This window comes from Lissotriton vulgaris, chromosome 5, assembly GCF_964263255.1.
Source record: "Lissotriton vulgaris chromosome 5, aLisVul1.2, whole genome shotgun sequence".
Taxonomy (NCBI): domain Eukaryota; kingdom Metazoa; phylum Chordata; class Amphibia; order Caudata; family Salamandridae; genus Lissotriton; species Lissotriton vulgaris.
In genome coordinates, this window is record NC_141693.1 from 417696847 (window position 1) to 417724528 (window position 27682).

At 44.6% G+C, this 27682-nt stretch overlaps 1 protein-coding gene across 1 annotated transcript in view; it reads right to left on the bottom strand.

Annotated features, from left to right (window-relative positions):
- Positions 1-2386: 2386 nt before the first annotated feature.
- The window catches only part of FRMPD2 (FERM and PDZ domain containing 2), a 603077-nt gene continuing 577781 nt past the window's right edge, over positions 2387-27682 (bottom strand). Inside the window, exons 40-44 of the mRNA XM_086921788.1 lie at positions 26801-26891; positions 24538-24872; positions 16863-17078; positions 5872-5934; positions 2387-4045 (exon numbers count right to left, since the gene is read on the bottom strand). Coding sequence (XP_086777914.1) covers positions 3935-4045; positions 5872-5934; positions 16863-17078; positions 24538-24872; positions 26801-26891 — 816 coding nt within the window. The 3' untranslated portion in view covers positions 2387-3934. The remainder of the gene's footprint in view (positions 4046-5871; positions 5935-16862; positions 17079-24537; positions 24873-26800; positions 26892-27682) is intronic.

A 27682-nucleotide genomic window follows, 5' to 3' on the forward strand; every position in this document is an offset into this window, starting at 1 on the left:
GGGCAGGGGGAGGGGAATGGGTAGTTGGGTTAGTTTTTAGGTACGTTTTAGGGCAGTTGAAGGGGTTGGGGTAGTTTAAAGGATGTCGGAGGCAGGGGGTCGAGGCAGTGTTGGGTTTTAGGCCTTAGGACAGTGGGATGGGAATGGGTAGTTACGGTAGATTTTAGTGTTGGGTGATCGGGGTAGGTTTTAGGGCAGTGGAAGGGTTGAGGTAGTTTAAGGGACAGCGCTGGGGAGGCAGGGGTGGTGGGGTGGTCGGGGGATGCGGGGTGTTGGTGACCTTAGCAACACATACCCTTTCATCATTATTTATTTTTATTTATTTAAAACATTTATAGAGCGCGACTGTCACCTGGCAGGTATCCTGGCGCTGGTAGCTTACTCCTGGGTTAGGAGCAACGGGAGTTAATTAAGGGGGGCGGGGGTGGAGGGCTGGGGGAAGAGCCATGTTTTTATTCGTTTCCTGAAGGGTAGGAGCTGAGGAATTTGGCGAATGTCGGCAGGCAGACTGTTCCAGAGCTTGGCAGCAGCTACTCTGAAAGATCTTCCCCCGATCCTAGCCTTCTTAAATCTAGGTACTTTCACAAGGCAGGCGGTCGCGGATCGTAGCGTTCTGGTAGGGATGTACCAAGAGAACAGATGTTGAAGAGGTCTTGGTCCTGAACCGTGTAGTGCCTTGAAGACCAAGCAAAGGGCCTTGAAGGCTATTCTTTGCTTCAAGGGAAGCCAGTGCAACTCGGTCAAGGCAGCAGTGGCCGAGGATCTCCTGGTCCATCCTAGGGCCAGTTTGGCTGCTGCCGACTGGACTCGTTGGAGTCTGTCCAACAGTGTCGAAGGAGATTCAAGCAGGAGGGCGTTACAATAGTCGAGGCGACTCAGAATAGTGCACCTGACTATCAATTCTCGGGCTGGAGGTGGTAATAATGGAAGGATTTTGCGCAGAGAGCGCATAAGGGCTGAGCAGGTGGCGACTGTTCTTGTAACCTGCGTTTCCATGCTAAGTTTGTTGTTTAGCATGACGCCCAAATTGCGAACGCTGGCGACAGGTAGCGGATTGTTTCGGTTTTCCGGGGGCCAGAACTCCGCAGGCAGAAGGCGAGGTATACGGCTCGCAGGACAGAACAGAACCTCAGTTTTCGAGGAGTTGAATTGGAGGGAGTTCCGGTGTAACCAGCCTGCGGTGTCTCTTAGGCAGTTGTGGAAGGCTTCCAGAGGAATGGAATCTTCGCCCTCCCAAGAGAGAAGGAGCTGGGTATCGTCCGCATAATTTACTGTAGTCATCTTGTGGGATTTGATTTAAGTGACCAGTGGTTTTAAGTACACATTGAAAAGGATCGGACTGATAGAGGAACCCTGGGGTACACCGTGAGGGACAGGGGAGAAGGCAGATTGGAAAGGAGGGAGGGATACGGCCTGTTTTCTATCTCTAAGATAGGAGTGAAACCAGAGCAGGGCCATGCCTATACCACGAAATTGCGTGGTAAAGGAATGCATGGTTAAGATGCATTTGTGGTTGGGCTGTGGGGTAGAGGTATGTGTGGTAAAACCATTCGTGCTTCTATCATACAACCAATTTTAGAAATATTAAGTGCATTTATATTTTAAATGATTATTAAAGGTTGCTTGTCGATAAAGAAGATTCATTTGAATACAATAAAAACATTTCTGCTGCCTCTGGTGACTTCAGCTTTCATTGCATGGCTTAATATGCGATGCTAGACAATACTTCATGGCATGTATACACCATATTTTGAGACCCTGATCTCCTGTATAACTGAGAAAACTGCATGCTGATTTAGGGAATCGAAGCAGTAATTGAGGACATTTCAAAATTACTTTTATTTCTTTACTGTTATAATTCAAATTGATCATGCTAGGGCTAACTTGTGAAATTACTTGATCAATGTGGTTCCATTTTCTGCATCTAACAGCGGACTTTGCACTGATAACTTAAATGGCAAAGCACTTTTAGTGATTTATGAAATATTTTGTACCATGTTGTGTTTTAAATATTTTAATTATAATATGCTAATATACTTGCTATCAAATTGTGTTATGAAAAAGAGCAATTGTGTAAACGATTTTCGTGTAAAAGTGTTCTTATTTAAGAAATCGTTTTGAAATTGTTATAGTTCTGGTCTAACCATTGCTTTTTTTGTCACTCTTAGATAGTCAGAATTGACTGTAATTTACTGTCCCCAGGCATTCTGCTGGTCATAGGGTGCCCCAAAAAATTAATGGTTCTGCCTTGTTTCCTACAGTCAGTTCACTTGAGTGGCGTTTTCTGTGCCGATTGTTGTTGTTTTTTGTTGCCTCTCATATGATATATTTAATCCCTGAGTGCAAGACTTGTAAGCATAAGAAGGATAACCAGAAGGTTCGTATACAACAAACATGTTTATTATTTAGACTTTTGCCGGCAACGCAAACAGTGCACACAAGAGGGTGGTTGGCGAGGGCCTGGAATAGGAAGTTCAATTTTCTACAAGAAAGAAGTTTTGCTTACACCTCCACGTCCTCTGTGCACAGTAAGCTTCCCAAACCCAAACTTTATGCTGACCCATCAATAAATAATACTTACATAAAGCACTTGACCTTTTGAATAAATGCCATTATGATAAAAAATACAATTTCAATTCCTTCTGTAAAAGAGGGTGTTTGTTTAGACAGAATATCGGAAACAAAAACATTATGTGACAAATGATGGTTTCATGAAGGTAAATTCCTATAGGTAATCAAAGGTTTACTATATATAACTCCACATATAAGTACCTTGTCGAGATATATATATTATTTTGTATTTTTGTTCAAAGTACATAGATGTGGAGTTAAGAATGGTAAATCTATACTTACCTATTTGCACTTACCTTCTCGATGTTATGGTCCTCGATATATTCTTTACATGAATTTTGTACACACAATATTTTTGTTTACGATGTTCTGTCAGTGATCTGTAACTGAACTCTCAAGACTCTTCAGTGCAGAATATACCCATGCCTAACCCATCCGCCCTCATAAGCCTGGATCGAGTTGTCCTTTTTACAACGAACAAATAATGGCTAACTGTTCATATTCCAGGGATTTTCCAAAATTGGAGAACCTTCACCACCGTATTCAAAGTCAGTATAAGAGAAGCATTGTTTTTCATATACATGAGGGTTTGATTTATAGAACTTTAATATACACAGTGAGAGTTTTCTACATGTTTCCTGATTTCTGTTTCTTTTCTGATTCTTCTATTCTTGTTTCTTACAAAAAATACTGAACATTTTGAAAAACCACTGTCCAAGTGTAAAGCCTAATCTATACCTGCAGATACTGATAGTATCCTACATTCTTTCTTTGTGGTCCCAGTGCTGGAACACATACTGAATTATATGTTGGTCCTGTATTACATTTCTCCATCACCTCAATGTTGCTTGTGTTAGCGTGTAGTCTCATAATGAATATCCTTCTGGTCCGACGTTGTGCTGCATACCCCAAAGTCTTTTTCCTTCTGCTCCATACAAAAAGTACTGAACACTTTTGGAAAACCGCTGTCCAGGTGTTAAGCCTATGCTAGACCTGCAGATAATCATGGTATTCCACGTTCTTTCTTTCTGGTCCCAGTGCTGGAGCAGATACTGAATTATATATTGATCCTGTAGATCATTTCACCATTGCTTCAAGATTGTCTATGTTAGTGTGGGGGATCATCCGGAATATCATGCTGGTCTGGTGGGTTGTGGTGGGTCTCCCAAAGTTTTCTTGCTCCAACTGTTTGAATAAGTCAGGCGATTCTGCGCAAGCTATGCTGCAGTCCAGCACATCAAGCACGTGATCATTTCACAATAAGGAGCTAATGATGATCAGCAAATTAGAAGCCTTTTTGTATAGAAGAGAGAAATCCAAATCCAACTTCTTGCTTCAAGAACCCCGAAAACTTGGTAGGACCTCAACATCTGCTACCCATATCCATTGCTTTTTCTTGCTGTGCTTTAGTTTCCGATCTAGGAATATTCCTTAGGACTTCGAGTACGGCCTTATAGCAAAACTCGTACTGATCCTGCAAAGAAACAAGTTTAATTAGCTAAGAATCCAATGATAAAGCTTAGATTTTAGTAGTATGCACGTAGGAAGACTGCGTAGGGGGCGTACTACTGGTGAAAATATGCTACATGTCCTCTCTTGGTTGAACAGTGCAATCCAATACAAAGTATCATTATATAATATACACCACAATCAAAGTTAGCATGTCAACCCTTTATAAAGATAGGCGAGGAAGTTATAAGGGTTCACACCCTGAGTGAATAAGCATCATTAGTGAGGTGGATACATGTAGTAAAAGGAGGGATTTGGTACGTTGGAAGGGAGTGGTCATTAAGACGTGGTTTGAAAGCTAGGTAGGAGGTTCTCGGAAGAACTTCTGCAGGTTGGTAAAGTAGAGATGTTGGGTAAGGAGTATTAACCATTTATCATTTTGCAATGGAAAAAAACTTTTGAGAGGTAACAAAAAATGAGTGATAGGGGTCTTGAGGGCAGACCAACAGTAGCTGCGGTGAACACAGTTTCGATATCCTGTCTTTCTATGTGTAGCTGTAAAAGCAAAGTCATTTTACTGGGACTATAACAGGTAAAATCTAGGGTTAGTAGAAAGGAGTGCTCAGTGCATGGCTGAAGTGATTACATTTAAAGATGCTGGTGGAGATGTGGTGAACAGGGTTTCATTCGCAATTCAGAGAAAAGATGCTTCTGTCATTTCCTGATATCACGGCCGTTTATCAAAGTGAGTTTTCATGAAAAGAAAATCTTCATATCTGCATTTACTAACTATTCAATGCTTCCTCGGTACGGAAATTACTTTAAATGATATTTTGTATTGTCAGAACTCAATCATTACAATTCAAACTCTCAGTATGAATACTTGATACATCTTGAGGTTCTCTGCTGAATTAGCGTCCTAACGCCATCAGCTGCCCCCCTGACTTCAGTGGTTCTCATAATGCCCGCAGAAGCACTTTCCCACAGCTCACCTTGTGCTGACTTTGCCTGCCTCACACAATTCTCACTGAACCTCATACACACCTCATCTGCCCTCAAACTGATGTCAGCATTACTCCAGCTAACATAATTTGCCTGGTTCCTAGCGAGCGGGCGGACTTTGTGACACACCAACTAGGTGGTCCTAATGAACAAGAGGCTGGTCGTACTGCAATTCTGCATTCTGTTGTGCCAGCCCTTTGTGGAGTGACGTAGCCCAAAGCCCTTACACCATAAAGGTTATTTTCGCAAAATGCTGCTGTTTGTGTTCTTCTAGTGCTTTAATGAGGCTCAACCTTAAACTGCAACTAGTTAAGAAAGAAGAGAATGCTCTGGACAGCAAACCTTCTTCCAAACATTTGTAACATGTCTACATTTTGAACCGTGACACTCAAAGGCACATTGAGAAAGCAACACCAGGGAATGTGTAAAGGTGTCCACGTGAACGCAGTTTGCACCACCTCACTTTTGTAGCCAGAGGAAGAAGAGGTTAAGCCATGTTAATGGTTACCTTATGCCTTTGGCAGACGTTAAAAACCCATTCATTGTGACCAAAAAGCGGCTTCTGCCCCCTATACCACCAATGCAATTCACAAGGAGAACTCACTCTGGATATACTTCCCCACCTAGTTGTGCCATATATCCTACAGGCGCCTAGTTAGGCCTCTGATACTAGTGCTATCTTTGTGTCACTTGATACCCAAGGTCAGATTTATCAAAATTTGATGCAGCATAACGCGGCAAGAAAACACGCTGCGCTACGTCAAATGGAGAGGGCAGGAATGCACCATATTTACCCTGGCCCCGATTTCAATATTTCACCCTGCTCTGCCCCTGCCATGCACCACTCACCTTGGTCTGGATCATCCCAAAGCGCTGGGCTCTCATCTGTCTTACAATTTCTTTGATGCTGAACTGAAAGGAAAAAAGGTGAAAAAGATGGTCAATAAGGCTTGGTGTAGTAATATCGCGTGGCAGTGCAAGTCTAGCATCACTCTCTCTTCACATTGCACTACACAGCTCTCTTGTCATGTCACTGCACTGCATCTCTGCCTAAGAGGTGGAACTACAGCTTTAGCAGAGCTGTTCCACATCACTAGCCTGTCTACTATATGGTCGTGATGCAGTTTCAACCTCTCTTCTGAAATAGCTCAGTCTGTTGGGTCCATGCTGCCCACGTCTATGTATGATATACTTCACGCAGTTGTGCATGTCTACTCAGTCTTCTTGCATGACAACTCGTGTCTGTTGTAAAAAAAATGGGCTCCATTGGGTTGGATAAGAAAACTATTATTTAAGAACCAATAAACAAATCAGCATGTGGTGCATCCTATATAGCTATTAAATACCATTCGAAATATCACCTCTGTAAGACACCCTCGCCCCAACATTCCCAGTGAGGGAGACATTTAGTCATGGAGACCATTAGAGCTAGGACGGGTTAGCCTTTGTTACTGTTGGCACTGCCCTTGCCACACTTGTCCCAGCGATCAAGGAGGCAGAAACAGACACAGTAAAGGTAGACAGAGCAGGCCCAAAACACGTTGGCGCTGCTTCTAAATTATTTTCTTGGTGGTACATTAATGTCTTCAGGGGGTTGCCCTGCACATTCGCTCGAACGCAACCTGCAGCTCCTTCGGCAGTTAATGCATTCCATTGGGGAAAACTTGATTGGGCTGACGATACTGCCAAGGAGTAATGACATACTTCCAGTAGAGACTTACTCCTGCCCCTTCAGATTGCATGGTTTCACCAACAATCTTATTGTACTGCGCTATCTCAACACCTGCACAAAAGAACACTTCTACTTCCAGAGGAGGAGACAACATCTATCCTTCCAGTCAAAATTTGCTCTCTGTCTGTAAGAAGAGGACAGAAAAACTGACTTGTCACTGTTATTTAACTAGAGTGTTTACCGAGAGCTGAATGTCCCCTTTCGGTAACTTCAGAGCGCTGTTGAAAAGGAAGAGTCCCCACGTGCTCTGATGCTGGATATGAACTTGGCTTCTGTCAGACATCCGAGCACTGGACTCAAACTGAGGGGCATATTTACAGGAAACTGGCGGATCGCTGTGTTATGCCAAAATTGGTAACGCTGCGCTCTGACAGTTTCAAAACATAGGGATTCGCTGTGTTCACAAGAATGCGGCGCACCTCTGCAATACCCCTTGTTCTGGCACTAAAAAACTTGCCTAGCGCAGGCACACTTGCACAATGTTTCAAGGGTGCCTACGCTGCAGGGGCAATTGTTTATGTGCATAAAGGCACACCTTCCTGCACATAAACACTTTTTACAGGTGATTTGCTCTATCTATGTGTGCTGCAAAATGCAGTACACAGGGAAAGAGCAAAGACAAAATTCCAGGCTTACGACCAGGTATTCCCTGGTCGTATTTTTGATGCTGTCTGATAACTTGAAAATATGGGTAAGCGTCAAAAAGCAATGGGTGTTGTGGCGGAATGCCCACTGCAACACGCATTGAATGCCGCCTTTCACACTGAGTGCTGCGTCAGTAGGGGCATCATTTATAAGGTGGTGTTAAGCCATGGTAAGTGGCCTAACACCTCCTTATAATGAAGGCGAAGTAGGTAACGCCACCAAAACATCAGAAAAAGTGACGTTATGGTGGTGTTTAACTCCTTGTAAATATGCCCCATACATTGCACTCTAAATATTCCTAAACTAGAGACAAATGTTGTTTGTAGTATTATACAAAATCTCTGTTCTAATGAGCGTTCTAGGGGAAGTACTTTGGGGCATCAGTATTTTATATCCCTCTGGGATAATAATAGCAAATGATTTCACAAATGTACCCTCTAATCCAAGTTTCAGCCTTGATAATTGGACCAGAATGGCTTCAAACTTGTTTAAGAGTGCCCAAGATTTAATTGGCGTGCTCTCTAATGCATAGAATAATGTAGGGGGAATTGTTATTTTATAGATTCGTGTTAGGTGATCTAAATGTCTTCTACCCATGGAACAGTAAAAGATCTGCAAAAAAATTGCCTCAGCATGTGCTTTGTTACGTAAATTAGTGGTATGTGCCACATGATTTAGATTTCCACAAAAGATTTTGCCAAGATATGTGTAGCTATTTACTTTCTCTAATTTTTAATTTCCTAGATACTAGGTGTATTTTGGTGGCTTTTCTCTTCCCCCTAAAAACGAAGGGGCATATTATCAATGACAGCGTCATAAATTATCGCCGGTTTAGCGGCAGAAAAATGCAGCTAAAGCGGTGATAATGGGCATGATGATATGCCCATGAGAATTCCATTAGAAGTCCATGTTCTGGTGTGAACATGGGCTTCTATTGAAATTCTCCAGGGCATATTATCAAGCCCATTATTGCCGCTTTAGTGGCACTTTTCTGCCGCTAAACCGGTGATAATTTTAACGCCGTCCTTGATAATATGCCCCCAAATATTTTGTTTTTGCTATATTGCTTTTAAAAAGTGCTTTTGTGCAAAGTAAAGCAGGCCGTTCAGACTTGCCTGAAGGCCAATGGGAGTCTGATCAAATAAAATGATATCCTCCACATACACAGGAGTGAGCAAGGTTTTAGGACCTATTTTTGAGGAATACTTTTTCTCTTCATGCAAATAAATAGGGAATTCTGAGAGGTACAAAGAAAATAGAGTCAATATGCCACCCTGAGAAAATCACCATTTGAACAAATGGTTAACTGTTGTGGTCTACTTTGCAGTTTATGGGATGGAAGCATCTTTGGTAGATGAATTGATGATCTGTTATCCTACCAACACGGTGCGGATGCTCAATGACCAGCAGCACAGTGAAACTAGTCAATTCAAGTGCTGTGTAGGGTACACCAGTACCAAACTGTGGCTATAGCTGCTTTTTCTTGCACCACAGATAGAGTACAGTTCACAAAATACAGTAACTTTCCTGTCTGAAACGTTCTTAATAGGTTTGAGGGCAGATATGGAGAAACTCTGGAGGGTAGTCAAGCTGTCATTATGCCCTTGCTGTGCTGGCTAAGCCTGTGGAAGAATCGAAATGTAGCTTTCGTTGTGAAGACAGTGATCACGGCCTGTAAGAAGGCAAATGCGTTCAAAGTTCACTGGTTGCTATGTATACAGGACAAGCTTTTTGTACTCAATTGTCATGAGTTGCTAAACTTCCCCGAGTATTTTAATAAGATTGGTAAAATACTAGTTATGGTGGTTTAGAGATCAAGAGGCTCAAAGTGAACTGTTGAGAAAGCAGCTAGTAGATCCTAAGCTAATATTTTGATCATAAGATGGGTGAAAGATGTAATTATTATTCATCACAGATCCATGACCAATCAATTTGAGGTTCCTACACAAGATTTCCGTTTGCACTGCTTCCCCTAAAGATATTGGTAAGAGCAGGGTTGAATGGGGCGATGAGAGATGGATTCCTTTAGGTGGTGTCAGAAATTGTACACTACATAAACAAGGTTTGGAATACCTTAACAGGGGGGGTTTGGGGGTATAAACAATTTAATGTAAGATGTTTCAATTGCTTATGAACAGATGTATGATATTTAATTTTATATATATAGATGGATGGATGGATGGATGATGGATGGATGGATGGATAGATAGATAGATAGATAGATAGATAGATAGATAGATAGATAGATAGATAGATAGATAGATAGATAGATAGATAGATAGATAGATAGATAGATAGATAGATAGATAGATAGATAGAGGGCGATAGATAGATAGATAGATAGATAGATAGATAGATAGATAGATAGATAGATAGATAGATAGATAGATAGATAGATAGATAGATAGATAGATAGATAGATAGATAGACCTGTGTTGTCCCCTCCCACCAACGGCAGCCGCCACTACTTTACTACGCGCGGCATCCACTGCGCGGAACGCGCGCGGGATCGTGCCGGGAGAAGCCCGGGAAAAGGGCGGGACCGTTTGTGGCCGTCAGGGGCCGAAGGAGGCCGGGCTGGGCCACCTCTCTTGGTTGGGTAAGGCTGTGGCCGAATTGGACATTTCGAACTGTGGTAATCTTTTAGCAATAGTCAGTCAGTAATTATTAAATGTGACAACTCCAATGTAATGATTCACAGTAGGTTTTTAGGCAATTTTTATTTTTATTTTTAACCTAATTAGTCCTCATATATATTCTGTATTACTTGTACCATTTGGCGAGAACCTTTTGACGAGAGATATGGGCAAGAGTAATCCTCCCACCACTCGCCCTATTAGATGGCAAAAAGCTGCTTTAACTACCCAACTCCTGAGCTTAACTGCAATCGATAAAATGTTACAAAAGACAATAGGGGTAGTAGCCTCGGCCATAGAAAATACCGAAAGACGTCTCTCGTTGACACCAGCCTTGCCCTACCCCACGTCACCTGCCATGCCCCACCCCATGTCACCTGCCATGCCCCACCCCACGACACCAGTGAGCGTTTCTTTAGTCACAGCTAACTCTCCTGATTCGCTGCTAGCATCCTCCTTTGCGGAGCTTCCATGCACACAGTTTGAGTTAGATGCTGGCTCCCGCAGTAACCTATCTCCCCCTTTGGTTACCCAGGTAGCTAACAAGGCACCTAAGTATTGCCGTTGAAAAAAGAAGCCTAAACCACAAAAAAAGCTGCTAGGCGGACTACACCGGTCTTTGATATTCCTCAGGCCGGTGCAGGGCCCTTCTCTTCCACTTTAGCTCCCCCGTTGTGGGCCACCCACCTAATAATCGATCTGCAAGCACATATGGAACAACTTATTAATTCTCAGTTTAGAAATTTGATGAGTAGAATTGACAAAGTTGTTTCCATGTTAAATAATAAGAGTGCCGTAAGCGTACAGTCAACTACTTCGACTAGGAATATCTCCCCGGCTCCAGCTGTAAGTTTCATTAAACAGCCCTCCGAAGGTCCAAGTCGAGGTGTAGGCCCACGACCGGGCACAAGCGCCGGGCCTATCGACAACGACTAACTCTCCCACCGCCCCATCTCATTTTTGCCCTGATACTCCTTCAAGTGGGCATCTAAACAACGAGAGTTCTGGCCCCTGAACCCCATCACAAATTGCAGCAGGGTCCAGCAAACAGCTGCCAAACCGGGGGTGGGTGCCTCAAAAATCTATCCCTACCCTTCCGACTAAAGCTATCCATCAACAATTACCCTGTATCCAGTTACCTCCTGAGGCTTCCCCATATGGGGTGGTTCTATCGGGAGTTCCACCGCTGTCAGGAGAGAGAGGAGAAACGTTTCCCGAGCTTAAGAATAAAATCATATTCTGGCTGAACAAATGCAGACCATTAATGAATTCGGGCCGAAGGGAAGTCTTATTCGCCAGAAGAGTTAGTTGGATAGGGAGCAAACCTAAAGACATGGGAGGGGATTGTGTGATCATTAATTTTAGGGATCCTGGTGTGGTTAATCACATTCTTGATTGGGGCGGTCCCCGAAAACAGGGCCCAATTATCCCTCTTCCTCTAGGGTATCTTTATTCACAGGCAAGGTTCCCCGGGGAATATGGATTATCCGCTTTTCACAATGGTGGTGAGAGGCCAGAATATAATATCCCTGTGGAGAACAGATTTAGTGCCCTGAATAATGTAGACTGACTAACCTTCCCACTTTGGCGCATGGATATAGATCCTAAACCAGCTGGGTGCTCCCCAAGACCGTTGGCGGGGCCCTTCAAGTGGATTTACTGATGTCTCTACCAACTGTAAATCTTAAGTCTTGCCCCCAAGGAGACGGAACTGGGATGGCCACTCGAGAAGGAATTCCCTGTTTCAGCAGTCCACCACCCAATAGAGTCAATCCCGCAAGGCTACAGCTATGTAGTTCATTAATAGGGTCTTGGAATGTAGCGGGGCTGGGTTCTAAGATATCGAACCCAGAATGGGGGAGCTGGTGGACCTCTACGACGTGTGTCTGTTCCAAGAGACCTAGATGACATCTGTTCCCTTCAGGGTTTGTTTCGCATCCTACCATATACCAGCTGTACAGGGACTAAGAGGTAGACCATCGGGGGGACTGTGCATATGGGTAGCCACCCATTTGGGGTGTTCAGTGAAAGTGATTGATTCACATTCCCCGGACATCCTGGGCATTGCCCTTAAATTTCTGGATGGCACGTCAGAAATGGTATTTAATATTTACTTGCACCCTATTCCCCAATCGAGGGGGGTCACCTCTGATTGAGGCTCTTGACGAACTGCTTTCATTGTATTCTGTTCCTACACACAGAATACTGGGAGGTGACTTTAATTGCCATTTTGAACCCTTGGTGGGAATTCCATCTGTAACTGTAGAGGAGGACTCCATCTGGCATATACAGGAGTGCTCCATGTATCCAGCCAAGCTCTTGATTCCATTGGCATTGCAGATTAATAAGCTTTTAGTCTCTCACTCCCTTAGAGCCTGCAATGGTAGATTTCCTCGTAACGTCCCAAGGAAGTTCACCTACAACAGAGTGGGGAAAACCACAACTATCGACTACATCATGGTCAATGTCGAACTCTGGTCCCCAATTAGGTCCTTTACTTTAATTGATAGGGTGGACAGTGACCACAATTTCCTGACTCCTGGAACTAATATCGGCACTGGGCAGCCCATTTGGAGTGAGGGAGCTCGACCCATACTCTAACCCCAATCTAATTACTGTGGCAGGAGGCAGACGCATCAGATGGGCTAAGTTTGTGTTAGCATCGGATAAAGTAGCGGAGCTTGAGACTTTTAATCTTCACCCCACCCATGATTCCTCCTAATTCCAGGCGCTTGAGCTCATCCATACTAATTTAATTAGCTCCCTAGCGGACTACTTTCATACACAAGCCAATGGGAGGGCTCGGCCTAAAAACCAGGAGCAGTGGTTTAATAAACACTGTAGGGAGGCGAAACATGCCCTTGTTAGAGAGGTTAAATCGGGCTCAGTCGAGAGTATAAGAGAGGCTAGACTCACCTATAAAAGCATTATTGTAGAGTCTAAGTTGGACTGGGAGGCCCGAAGATGGGAAAATATAAAGGATGCCCTTGATGCACGCGATTATAGGGCGTTTTGGAACTTGGTTAGATCAGGATCGCCTGAGGGGGCATGTGCTATAACACCTAACTTGAGTGAAGAGGTATGGATGGCGCACTTTAAGCCCCTCTTCGCTCATACCAATACTTCGATTGTAGCAGATTTAGCTATACCTGCTCTACACCCACAGGTCACTATAGACCCGGATTACTATCCAGTTACCCTGAGGAAAACTCAGGCGGCCCTTAAAAGCTTGGCGTCAGGGAAGGCCCGAGTTTGGACTGTATACCGGGAGAACTGTTCTTGAGCAAGCAAAAGGTCTGGGCCCCTTACATCTGTCTTTATTTTAACACCATTCTCCTGGGTATGGAAATCCCTCCAACTTGGTTGGGGGCTGAGATCATTCCCATCCACAAAAAGGCTTCCCCACTGGACCCGGTCAACTACCGCCCCATTAGCCTTATTGACGTCTTGCAGAAATTAATGGCCCGCATTTTACTATCAAGGTTGCAGTGCTGGATGGACGAACATCACATCCTGACCTCCCTTCAAGCGGGCTTTCGTGCTAAAGTTTCCACCGTCGACCAACTGTTTAGACTACATATGGTCTACTGGAAGACGATGACTATGGGGGCCGGTAGTTTATCTTTGGTTTTTGTACATCTCCGATCTGCATTCGACCTGGTCCAGAGGGAGAAGCTATGGGCGATCTTGTTGGAGATGGGTGCTCCAGCTTACTTGTGCCAACTATTTAAACGGTTACATCAGGGCACGTTTGCAAGAGTAAGGTTTGGGAGGAATGGGGACCTTTCGGACACTTTTCCGGTGGAAAAGGGCGTGAGGCAGGGGTGCGTGTTAGCCCCCACCCTCTTCTCTCTATTCCTTAATGGTTAAACATCTCTGGGGCGCAAGGGATCTAGACTCTCCCAGCTTGGCAGCCCGTAAGAAACCAGCCCTGATGTTTGCTGATGACACCCTTTTGTTATCAAAATCTTCAACGGGCATACAGCGAACATTGGATTCTTTTTGCTCCTTTTGCAAACTAAGAAACCTAGAGATCAACCTCTCCAAAACAAAATTTATGGTGTTTAATTCCAAATCGTCCAACTACCTTATCTGGACGGCACAGTGCTTGAAAGAGCCTCCACTTTCGAATATTTAGGGGTAACTCTGAATGATAAGATGGAATGGGGGTCCCACATAGCCAAGGCAAACATGAAGTTGGCCCAAGCCGCGGGAGGTATTCTAAAGGTACACAATGAGTGCTCATCTAAAATCTTGGGACCGCCAGTAGCAATTTATAAAGCACAGGCGAGAGGAGGGGAGCTCTATGGTGCAGAGCTATGGGGCCACGCCAACGCCTCCTCGCTCTCTATAACTTAGAATAACTTTACCAGGCGCCTACTGAGACTCCCACAGAGCACACCCCTGACCCCGCTATGCCTTGACCTGGGTCTGGCCCCCATACATGAAGTCAATCCTAATCGTCCCCTATTGTATTGGAGGAGACTCTGGTCTACACCTGACCTCTCTAGCTACCGGGAGGATCTTAGCCATCTATTGACGTTGAGGGGTGTGGGAAAAATTGCTTGGCTAAAGCATGTTAAACAGCTATGTCAGGCCTTGGGGAAGGGAGATCTGTGGCTCTCCCCGGAACCCTTTTCTTCCTCGACCCCTAGGAGAATGCTGGTCAAAGCACTCAATCAATTTCGAATGGATCAGATGGCATTAAAACCATCCTTGGGTAGGTTGACAGTAATTTTCTCGAAGTCAAGGATAAGTATCAATTTGAGAAATTCTTGGACGATATTCAGCCCCCACTGGCGAAGAAATTATACGTCCAATTTAGATACGGTTCTCTCCCAGTGTGGGCAGTAACAAATAAGTGGTCAATGGCTCAACATGCACCTAGCCTATGCCCGGGATGTGAACACGCTGAAAAGACGGATCTGCACGTTGTGTGACTATACTATATGACTCTTCTCCTTTGACTGTGTTTGCGACCTCTAGATGCCAGTTTTCTATGTGGTGTACCAAAGGAGCTAAAATCAAAAAGTAAGCCGCTACAACTGATCCCGTATCACCTTGTAATTTACCAGGGAATTTTAACACAAATTGTGCGTGGCCTGTTTTTATCTTTTTTACCTGTTTTTATCGGTTTTAAATGCTAGTTATACTGTTTTAGGCGTATTGTTTAATTATGTACACTTTGTATTGCTGTCTACTGTTGGTCAAAGGGTTGGCTTATGTAACTATGTACTTCTCGCTTTTATGGTTTATAACCGATAATAACGCTTTTTTGACTGACTGAGATAGATAGATAGTGCTTTGAATTTCCTTGATTTTGATTGGATGACTTTCCTTGATTTTGATTGGATGACTTTCCTGTTTATCTCATTTCCCTGTTTGTTCTTTTGTTTGTCCCAACTCTGCCGCGTTTCTTCTTTACTGTTTTCTGATGGAATGATTTATGCCTTCCCCTGCTTGCATTCAGGGAATTACTATTTGTTTCTTTCAGCTCTCCATGACAGTGCATGCGTTTTCTTACTCTCTAACTGGTTTGCTGCTTCAACGTTGGGAAAAAGCAATGGCAAAGCCAATATGTGAGACTTATTGGCTTCACTGATGATCATTATATGTCAGTAATGTGTTTTATAATGACATGGTGTATAACTATACAGTAATACATATAGTTGGATTGATTGTCATAGACTATCAATGAACTGCTCCTCATCAGGGATGGTAAGGAGAATGCTATGACCAACTCAACCGACAACTTGCTGGAATAGAAGATATGCATGCTAGAGTCTGGGCTCCTTGAAATTCATATTCCTGTGCTAGTGATGGAAGGAAGATGAGTTAGATGTGTTAATTAAATAAGGCAGACACATAATAGTCTCTGTGATATTCACACCCCATTGCTAGTGAGGCATTGGACGAAGACGAGGGCGAAGTGTGAGCTGCTGGAAAGAGACAAACACTGCTGACTGTGCTGTGATCCTAAGAGATGTATAGCAAGAAACAGGAGAGACAGAGGCTACAAATACAGCTGTGTTCTTGGAATCAGTCATGTTCATATCTGTGCCCGGATTCATAGAATCCCCCAAAATATGTGGGTAGCAGCAATATTAGGCCGGGGTGAAATTTCTGTTACCCCAGCGTAATGTCATGTAATTTCTATAATTTTGTGTTACTCCTGTTACACAAAATGTCCAAAATGACACTATTACATCACGTCTTGTAAATAAGCGCCCCTCATGAAAAAAGTTTAGCACAAGCGCATGAGAACAACCTGACTGATCAGAACGTGAGCCGCTTCTGTTTGCAGCCGTTATATTTTTGGTGGCAAAACACATCTTTGTGTCCAAAATAAATGAAAGGATGCATTTTGTGTTAAATATAGCACCAGTTGCTGGTTTTGCATTATGCATAACCCCACATAATTTCGCTTTTTTTTCTAAAACTTGTGTTATTGCAAGTTACGTGAATTTCATAAACCCATAATTTTTATATCCCTCTTTTATTCATTGAAGACCATATGATGGGGAGGGCAGGTACACAAGACACAAAACCCAACACTAAGGGATGCCACTGTCACCATACACATTTTCCTTATCTATGCACTGAAAGATTGGATACCACCTACTTTACCAGTTGGAAAGCGCCTTCGAACCTCAGCAAAAGTAAATAAAGTACTAAGGAAATAAGACATTCAATAAAAAATTCTGCTTCATATGTGATGACCAAGATCTTAATTTGTGACTGAGAAAAGAACAGTCCCTAAGTGTCTATAGCTTATGCAAAGAATCCTTTTTCGGTCGTGAAAAACACAGATATTTCTTACAACTCACATCAATCTGCTTTTCTATGCACTGCAGTAGCACATCGACACACAAGAGGACGCCTGTGCGGCCCACTCCGGCACTGCAGTGCGCCACCAGGGGCCCGGAATGGTGGATCTTCCTCATGTAGCGGACAAAGGTTACCAGGTGTTCAGAGGAGCTCGGCGTGCCGTGGTCTGGCCATGTGGTGAACTGTAAATGTTTGATCATGCGTGCTTCACCAGTCTGGAAGAGATGATGTCACAGGCATTAAAAAAACGCATCATTCAGTCACTGAGACCAAGATGGGTACATATCATGCGCCACATACAATCAGCACATCACAGTGTCACCCGATATCACAGAAGTCAGCAGAGCCAGAGAGGAACCTCACCAAGTAATACACACTTGACCTAGAACAACTTTCACACTAAATACAGACCAGCACTAGATATAGAACAGCCTTCACTGAACACTGCCTGCTGAATACAGAACAGCCGTGAACAGTCTCTGCACGTCAAATAGTGCTGTCCTCCCCTAACACTGCACCACACTTGCAGAACAGCTTTCACTAACACTACAAATCAGATATACTACAGGTCTCCATAGCAGCACACCCTAGAATTTGGACAGCACTCCACTGGTTTAACGAAACTTGAGGGGGCTCCCTGCAAGGTATGTGGAGGTTCCCCCTCTGGACTCAATCAGGAGCTCTACAGCCAGAGTATTGTGCTGGGGGCTCCCCCCCCCCCCCCCCCCCCCCCATGGAGTTTGCCCCCCCCTGCACCACGGGGCTGCGGGGGCCTGTGTTACGCCACTGCAGCACTCATATAACTCTACACATGGCATACAGACCAGCCCTCAACAATCACTGTACTCTGTATTTATAGCAGTCCTCAGTCAATTCTACACCCTGGATACAGGACAACCCTCTACCTCACTACACATCTAATAAATAACAGAACTTCCTAGCACTACACTACACTACACTACAGACAATGCTCTGTCCTTATTCAAAGCTACTTCCTGAATTTGCTACAACCTTCAACTATCCCTAGAAACATCATAAGTCCAAATTCTGGACATAGAACAGACCTTCTAGAAAAAATAGCCCTCATCTGCCACTGCACAACAGAAATAGAGCAGGTTATAAACTATGCTAATAAGTGTCAAACCTGTGTGCCCACTGCCCACCAGATTACAAGTTTCCTCATGTTTGGCAGTCCCATGGTGGTGTCTCTAAAAATTGGCACTGCAATGGGTATGCCAACAAAAAGGTTGCTGCATGGCATGGACTGTTAAGTCCATGCCATGCGGGAACTGGGGGTCTCCTTTGTTTCAGGACCGCCAGCCTTTTAATGGAGGAAAGACCTCCATGACAACACTTGCAGTATTGAAACTCGTAATATGCATGGCGATGCCACAGTGGCACCACCAGCATATTACTGAGGCCCTGACCACAGCGCCTCCACCAGGGAACGTTAGTCCTCTGCAGCTGCGGCAGTGCAATGGTGTTCTGACCGCCCAAATTGTAATGGAACAATCGGACTGCTGATGCGGCAGTGGCTGGACCACTACCGTCATGCCCTCACGAGTCTGGCGGTCCTCGGACTGCCAGACTCATAATAAAGCCCTTAGTGAATTCAGTGTTTTCTTGCACAACACTACAAAACTGAAAAAGAATAAGATAAGTGTTAAGAGCACTGCACACTTAGCTTTAGTTAGAACAGTACATTCAGCACAAAACAGCCCACTCGCAGCCTATTGTAAAAAATGTTTCTATGTGTAGCTATACTGCAGGCAGAACACTCGCCTAGCACTGCTCGACAAATACAGAAAAGTCCACTATAACCCCAAGAGAAAGAATACAGATATGGCTTTTAACTACCTATCACGTACAGAAGAAAACAAGTTACTTACCTGTAACTTTAGTTCTCCAGTATTGGAATCTTTCATAGATTCACATGCCTAAATCATTCCCCGTCGTCGAGACGGGAGTCTCCGGTATATAAACAAGCAGTGCTTAGTAGTATAACAAACTGAAAAGAGGCCTAGGCCCATTTCCCTTTTGCAATCCATAGCCTTTGTTATGTAAAAAAGGCCCAAACTTTTCCCTGAACCAATCAGAGCTCCTCACCCTCTAGAACACTCCTGAGAGATGCCCCTCAGATTTTTCGCGCACATGTGCAAACACAATTTCTGTGCTAAATCCGAGGTGAGCCTCTCAGGGGAGGAGGGTGGGTGCATGTGAATCTATGAAAGATTCCAATACTGGAGAACTAAAGTTGCAGGTAAGTAACTTGTTTTCTTACTCGAGTATTGGAACTTTAATAGATTCACATGTCTGAATCAGAATAGCGAGCAGTGAAAAAACAAAGCACATTTTCCTGATACATTACACAATTATGCAATACCATTAGAAACGAAGCATAATCTTATATACATATATACACACTTATATAAAATGTGGCTTTGTAAACAAGAGAAGTTATGGATGGAGGGATGCAAGAAAGGCTCACCGTTACAGGATGATATTCCGCAGTACCGCCTCTCCCACCGCCGCATCAGATTCTGCGGCTGCTTCCAAGCAGTAGTGCCTGGTGAAGGTGTGCATAGATGCCCAGGTTGCTGCTCTGCAGATATCCTGGATTGGCACTCCTCCAAACAGTGCAGTGGATGTGGCCACCGCCCTCGTGGAATGGGCACAGACTCGTGCATTCACAGGCTTCCCAGCAGCTTCATGACAGTAGACAATTGCGCTGGAAATCCATCTGGCAATTCCCCTCTTCGACAGTGGGAACCCCTTCCTGGGTGCGCTGAAGGGGACGAATAACTGAGATGTCTTGCGAAATGCCTTAGTTTCTTTCAAGTAAAATTTCATACATCTCTGAACGTCCAGCGAGTGCAATACTCTTTCTGCCGCTGTTGATGGATGAGGAAAAAAACGTTCAACACCAATGGTTCGTTCAAATGAAATCAGTTGGCACCTTCGGAAGGAACTTCGGGTTTGTCCTGAGAATCATTCTATCCTCCTGGACCTGCAAGAAAGGCTCCTGAATCGTGAGCGCTTGTAGTTCACCTACTCTCCTCGCTGAAGTCAATGCAATGAAAAGAGCCACTTTCCAGGACAAGAACTTCAGGTCTGCCATGTGTATAGGTTCAAATGGTAGCTTCATCAATTGAGAGAGTACAATATTCAGATTCCATAATGGTGGTGGAGGCTTTACTGGTGGAAAGACTCTGAATATCCCTTTCATAAATTGTTTGATAATCCTTGAGGACCATAAAGATAGGCCTGACGATGACCTCCTGTAGCGGGATAACGCAGCCAAATGTACCTTGATGGAGGCGTGTGCTAATCCTGACTTTGCTAACAGCAGAATGTAAGGTATAATTTGATGAGGTGCAGCAGTAAGAGGGTGAAGATCATGCCTCTTACACCACAGACAAAACCTCTTCCACTTCATCCTGTAGGTTTTGTTGGTACTCTCCGCTCTGGCCTTGGACAGGATCTCCCTACATTCGTGTGAGATGTTCAGATGGTTAAACTCACAGTGTTCAGGAGAAAGGCTGCTAATCGCAAGGATTTCGGGTCCGGATGGAGCACCTGCCCCTTGGACATTGCCAGAAGCGACGGAATTAGGCGCAACCGAATTGGACGGTCCTCCGACAGCAGCAGCAGTTCCGTGAACCAGTGTTGTCTGGGCCACCACGGGGCTACCAGGATCAGCCTGCACGGCTCTTTCTTGATCTTCACCAGTACGCAGGGGAGAAGAGGAATTGGAAGAAAACCATAGGCAAAGATGCCGGACCATGCCATGGAAAACGCATTCCCCCAAGATCCCTTCTGGGGAGGCCAGCTTGCGAAGTACTGGCATTTTCTGTTTTCCTTTCTAGCGAATAGGTCCACTATCGGTGTTCCCCATCTTCGAAAGACGCTGTCCAGGGTCCCCTGGTCTAGCTCCCATTCGTGGCAGGAGGATTTTAGCCTGCTGAGAGTATCCGCCTTGACGTTCTGATCCCCCGGGAGGTGTTCTGCTGTCAATGATATTCTTTGCGCAGAGCCCATTCCCATATCTCCTGGGCTTCCTGAGACAGGGAGAGAGATCTCGTCCCTCCTTGCTTGTTCACATAATGCATCGCCGTGGTGTTGTCTGTTCTTACCAACACTGGCGAACCTTCTATCCTTGGCAGAAAAGCGAGTAATGCCAAGCGGATCACTCTGAGCTCCAGCAGATTTATATGTAATTGCTGCTCCTGTGCTTTCCAATGACCCCTGACTTGAAGGTCCTGAAGAAAATCTCCCCATCCTTCTAACGACGCATCCGTCGTTACTACTAGCGGAGCCGCTCTTGCCAGAAACATCAGTCCTTGAGACACATTTGCTCTTTGTATCCACCACTTTGCTGCCTGTATCATCACTGGTGTCACCCTTATTGTATCGTCGAAGGATCCCTCCGCCTGACGCCATTGGAGATCGATCTGTTCCTGCCATGGTCTCATCCTTAGCCTGCAGCAAGGCATCAGGGGAATACAAGAGGACATCGTGCCCAGCAAGGATTTGTACCTGCGGACTGAAAGAGACTTTCTTTTTACCAAGTCTTGGAAGAGGGACACAATCCTCAGTTGTCTTTGCCGTATCAGTATCCTTCTTGATACTCTCTAGAGTATCATCAATATGTTTTCCAAATAATTCTTCTCCATTGAACGGGAGGTCTAAAATCTTGTTTTGCACCTCCGGTCTAAAAGCTGTTGCTCGCAGCCATCCTTGTCTGCGCAGCACCGCTGCTCCTCCCAATGATCTAAATGCTGTGGTAGCTATATCCATAGCGCAGTCTATGACTTCAGCCGAAGTTCTCTCCCCTTCCATGAGAATTTTCTTCGCCTCCTGCTTCTCTGGGTCCGGCACCAGGTTAACGTATGGGGACAGGTCACACCACATCTGCCTGTCATACCTTCCCAAGATAGCGAGGGCATTAGCAGCTCTCACAAGCAGAGCCGACATTAATGAAAACCTTTTTCCTGCGTTGTCCAACCTTCTGCCCTCTTTGTCTGGAGGTGTTGCAATCGGAGCAGAAGGGTTCCTGGATTTCTGTTGTGCCGCCTGAGTGATTACAGAATCCGGTTTGGGATGATCCAAAAGGCAAGATGGAGCATCAGCTGGTGCCTTATACTTCTTCTCCAGTCTGGCCAGAACCGGTGTTACCGTTGCTGGCGTCTCCATGACCTTCAATCCTTCCTTCCAAATATGGGACACCATAGGTAGGGATCGTAGAGATCTCCGATTTGAGTCCTTGAAGTCATATAGAAAACATTCCATTTTCTCTTCTGTCATGGTCAGTGCAAATCTCTTGGTGGCTCTTTCCATCAAATTATGAAATCCACCAATGTCCTCCGGTGGAGAATCTACTGCTCTCCGCGGAGGAGTCGAAGGTGATGGGGTGATATAGTCATGCCATTCTGCATTAGTGTCCGCAATCTCACCATCCTCATGATCCTCATCCAAGTTATCGTGGTGTGTCGTCGGCGGTGGGGACCTAGCAGTAGGTTCCGGTACAATCTCTCTCCTACGAATCAGCATCCGTGGAACCGATCGTTGATGTGGAGTAGCCTCTAGGGCCTGTTGAGCGACTGGAGTCGCTGGGTATCTCTTTCTATAATCCTCCAACATTCCCTGGAGATCCCTCAACAAAGAGGATGGCACACTTGTCATCTCCTCCCGTTGTTGTTGGCGATATCGGTGCTGTTCCTGGGGTTGTTCTTGATAACCCCCATATTCCTCCTCAGAATCGTCTTCTTGGTACTTGACCTGTAATTGCGAAGGGCTACTAGCAATTCCATACTCCTCATCTTCTTCGGAATCTTCCTCCTCCAGCAGGTGGGATGGCAGCAATAGGGAGACCTTGCTTGGAGATGTAACCTCCGGTGGTATAGGTTTTTTCCAAGGCACCAATCTTTTTTCTGGTGTTTTTTCCCTCGTCGACGAGCCCGTCGATGAGATTCCCATCGCCGTCGTCGACCAAGTCATCGTCGTCAACGCCGCCGTCGACGTTGTAGTTACCGTCGACGATGTCCTCGTCGATGTTGTCGTCCTTGTCGACGCGGCCGTCGACACTGCCGTCGTCGACACAGTCCTCGTCGACGCTGCCGTCGACGGTGCCGCCATCGTCGTTGACACGGTCGTCGACGGTGAAACCGTCGACGATATCACCATCGACGGTGAAGTCGTCGACGCTGTTTTCTCACCAGCCTTAGCATTATCCTTTTTCGTCGACGAAGGAAGTGTTTTTGTCGTCGTCGATGGTCCCTTCTTTGTCGACGGTCCCGTAGACCGAGCTGAAACAGCCTCCTTCTCCTCAGAAGGCGAAGAAGAAGACCGTTTGATTGTAATCTTGATCTTCTGAGGTGATTGTGGCGGATCTGAGGTGGATTTTGCTCCTTTCACCTCCCCAGCAGAACCCTTCTTCCCCTTAGATGAGACTGAAGGGGATTTTGAGGGACTGCGCCCTGAAGACCCTGGAGTGGTATTTTTTGGAGCCTTCTCAGGTCTTTCCCCTAAGGAATGTGTCTGAGGAGATCTACTTCTCTTCTTAGATCTCTTAGACGCCACAGATTCCTCCTCACTCTCACTTGAGAGGATTTCCTTCTTGGCTTTGACCTTCTGAAGCCAGATCAGTAGCCTTCCCTCACGATCTCTCAAGGTCTCATTTGAAAAGGTACGACATACCTTACAATCTGCTGCCTTATGATCTGGATAAAGACAGTAGATGCAGTCCTTGTGAGGGTCATCTGTGTACTGTACAGCCTCTTCTTGGAGCAGGTGGAACAAGCTCTAAATAATCCTTTTTTCTCCTTATCAGACATGGTTGATGTAAAAAATCTCAAATCTAAGACAAAATACTGTAGTAGTAAAGAGTTTGAGCAGAGCTCAAAGGAGACTCCCTAGCACAACGTGCGGTAGAAATATCTGAGGGGCAGAAGGTTCTCTCAGGAGTGTTCTAAAGGGTGAGGAGCTCTGATTGGTTCTGAGAAAAGTTTGGACCTTTTTTACATAACAAAGGCTATGGGTTGCAAAAGGGAAATAGGCCTAGGCCTCTTTTCAGTTTGCTATACTACTAAGCACTGCTTTTTTATATACCGGAGACTCCCGTCTCGACGACGGGGAATGATTCAGGCATGTGAATCTATGAAAGTTCCAATACTGGAGTAACATATTTTACCAAACTGCTTGTGAAGCATACAGGGCAGGCTATGAAAGAGCTTCTGGATGACTTACGGAGCAAAAGTAAGAAACTTGTTTGGGAGGTGACAGAACAAGACTCAACAAATATACAAAATAAGCATTAATTGTTCTACACTCCGCAAGTCTTGCCTATCTCAATGGCCAAGACGAGTTTCACCTCGTTCTACAGATCAATCAGAGAGGAATCCTTACTGGGACCTGCAGAATGTGTACTGAACAAACCTTGTCCAGCACTACACAATATTGAAAGAGCATGCTGCATGTTTGCCTACATAAGGGACACAAAACAGGTGTTATATGACTGCGCAAAGCATGCTGCTCTAGTCTGAACTAATTCTAGAAACTGGGCACAGAGCAAGACTCAGTTCTCTCAAGAGAAAAGTTGTATAACAAACCTCAAGAAGCTTATGCTTCCCCAACTTTAGCAAATAGGGAAATGACACAGTTGCTGCTTCCACTTACCTTCTTTTCCATAATCCTGACAATTCGTATAATGAAATATTCCAGGATCTGGTAGTTCTCCAGTGTGAGGAAGTATCTGCTTAGCTCCATAGGTTCCTGCAGCACTGGGGGCCAGTAACGGTGGCATTTGACTTTCCCGCGCTCCCGCTCTCTGGTGATCATGGCGATCACATCTGACTGGTTCTCCCAAATCATTTGCCAGAAGTGATCCTGCGTGCATGGCAGGGGTCCTTGCGTGGAGATGTACTGGAACTCCTCTGTTCCGACTGGGAGCCGAATATAGCTGGCATTAATGTAGGCCCGATCCTCTCCAATGGGAACTCGGGTGCCATCGTCTGTAGATAAAAGGCTTGTTAGCAGGAATGGTATCAGCAGGCACAGGCCACAGAAGGAGTGGTTAAAAAGAAGCAGTGTTAAGGGCCCTGGGTTGAGTAAGGGATAGATTTACTGCACTGCTTAAAGATGGGTGTGAGGGTTTATAAATCTGTTACGATCAAGTTACAGAAAGGGTCAGGGTCATTGTCTATGAGTCAGAGAAAGCGTTGGGCTGAGAGATTGTGTAAACGACAGGGTAGCAGTAATGGTCAGACAGTCATCTTAAGGGACAGTATGTGAGCAAGTGTTAAGGTGTCAGGCAGGGTTGCGAATGTAAAGTGGAACAATTACAAACATATGTTTTCAACCTTGTGGTAATTTCAAAATTATATTTTCAAGATCAAATTTTCAAGCATGTATTCATTCAAATATTCATTAGCAATTTTACTACATTCAACCGACTGAGCACTACAAAGACATATACGGTATAATATCAAATTTCTTCGTCTACAGTGTCTGGCATTTGGGAACATGGATGCACCACCATTCAGCCTTAATTATTTTATAACTCCCTAAGAGAAATACGAAACATTAGAAAAGGGGGCTTCCAATATCCATGTAACACACAGGTAGTTTAGCTGAAAAAGCCTATCAAGCAACCGAATGCATTCTGACTATATCCCTTCCCAAAACACACATGCTTAATACTTCAGTAAGCAATTCCCTGCACTACCCTTCGTCCCCCCTTATTCATTGTGAAAGGGCTGTGCTATTCTGCTCAATGCCTGTTATTTTTTAATCATATAGGATCCCTATATTAAGTATAGTTCCACAATATCACCCAAGAATCAAACTACATATATATTGTGACTATAATATTGACTCCAAAATATCAACATTGCGAAGTTTACAGCAGTAAATCTACACTTACATATGATTATATTTCAGAAGCCAAAATCATGATTACAATATTTGTGTAGGTTGATATTTGTCACAACCCACCACAAACCTGGATCGAGGAAGTTAGGATCAATATACAGTGTAATACACTAGCATTTCCCTACTAGACCAAGCGGTATCATGCAAAAGGACTGGGGGCTAAGCATAGAGCCTGCAATTTTTTTTAACTACATTTAGGGGAGGTATGTGATAGAAGAGTTGAATATTGTTGTAAATATTCAATGGTAAAGGAGATGAACAATGTATTATCTGATAAAAAGGTGAATACAGATATTAAAAATACATGATTGAGACAAGAAACTGCTGTTGGTGTTATAACAAATGAGAGGAAAGCTAATAAGGGTGTTATATTACAGAGCCAAATGTCACTGGTATTTTTTATATAGGAGAATTACTGTGGTGGGATGGGTGATATGTGACAAGGTAGAGACATGAAGTGTGTGTTAATTGAGACTTTAGAAGAATAACAGTGCTATGAGTGCTGGGTGAGCACCATTGGTATACATGTATGAGAGGGGGAAGTAGGACTGCAGAGAGAGTTGTGTGAGAGAAGCGAGGAGCACTGCTATACGTGTTGTGTAAGGGAGTAAAGGAACACTGCTATGTGTGATTTTGTCTCAGTGGCAAGGTATGCTGCAATGTGTGTTGTATGAGCTAAAAGGGGTATGCTGTAGTGTGTGTTGTGTGAGAGTTAGGAGGGATGCTGCAGAGAGCACATTATTGCTGCAAAGTCTGTTTTGTGGGAAAGGAGATGACCCCTGGTATGAATATCATATGGTGATGGTACACTGCTGTCCACAGAACATAATGCAACAAAGGGGCTCAACTAGGACAGCCACTAAATAAATCAAACTCCCTGTTGGAGGGAATAGCGGCACAGACACAGCTTTTCTAAGTCTACTGAAGAAAGAGGCTGCATCAATCTTTAATTCTAGCATTAGCATGGCTGAAGAAGCACATAACAAAGACACTTCATTATGTCACTCACATGGAAGGATGTCCCGATATCGGTTCCGCTCCCGATTCTCTGGATATTTTCCAACCTGGCAGTCATCCAAAGGCTTCAAATGTTCTAAGGTCTGGAAATAATTTAAAAGGGATGCATGAAGGAGACTCTGTTCTTCAGGAGAAGCACATGAAAATATTAAACATTTTGCTTCATCTCACATACATTACTTTTTCCATTTTAGGCTACATACATTCACAGGAATCTTAAATCTCATGACTTCCAGGTTACCTCTGGGTGACATGTCTACTTTGCCACATCTATGTTTATTTTTGGTTGATATGTGTTCTATCTACCTCTTCAGGGTCCTTCCTCTGAGATATTTGTCTGCTGTGTCTGTTCCACATGAGGTTGATAATCATATGTCTGTTTCATCAATTTAAGATGATCTTTCAGAATGAGACGTTTTTGCTTGCTACATGATTTTTCAGTCACTGATGAAATGTGGGTTTTATCATTTTGAGGTCATGTATGATGAAATGTGCCTATTCTACACTCTCCAACTCCACCCTCCACCCTCCAACTCCACCCTCCAACTCCACCCTCCAACTTTACCCTCCACCCTCCAACTCCAACCTCCAACTCCACCCTCCAACTCCACTCTCCAACTCCAACCTCCAACTCCAACTCCACCCTCCAACCTCCAACTCCAACCTCCAACTCCACCCTCCAACTCCACCCTCCAACTCCAACCTCCAACTCCAACCTCCAACTTCACCCTCCAACTCCACCCTCCAACTCCAACTCCACCCCCACCCTCCAACTCCACCCTCCAACTCCAACCTCCAACTCCAACCTCCAACTCCACCCTCCAACTCCACCCTCCCCTCCAAGTCCATCATCCAAGTCCACCCTCCAACTCCA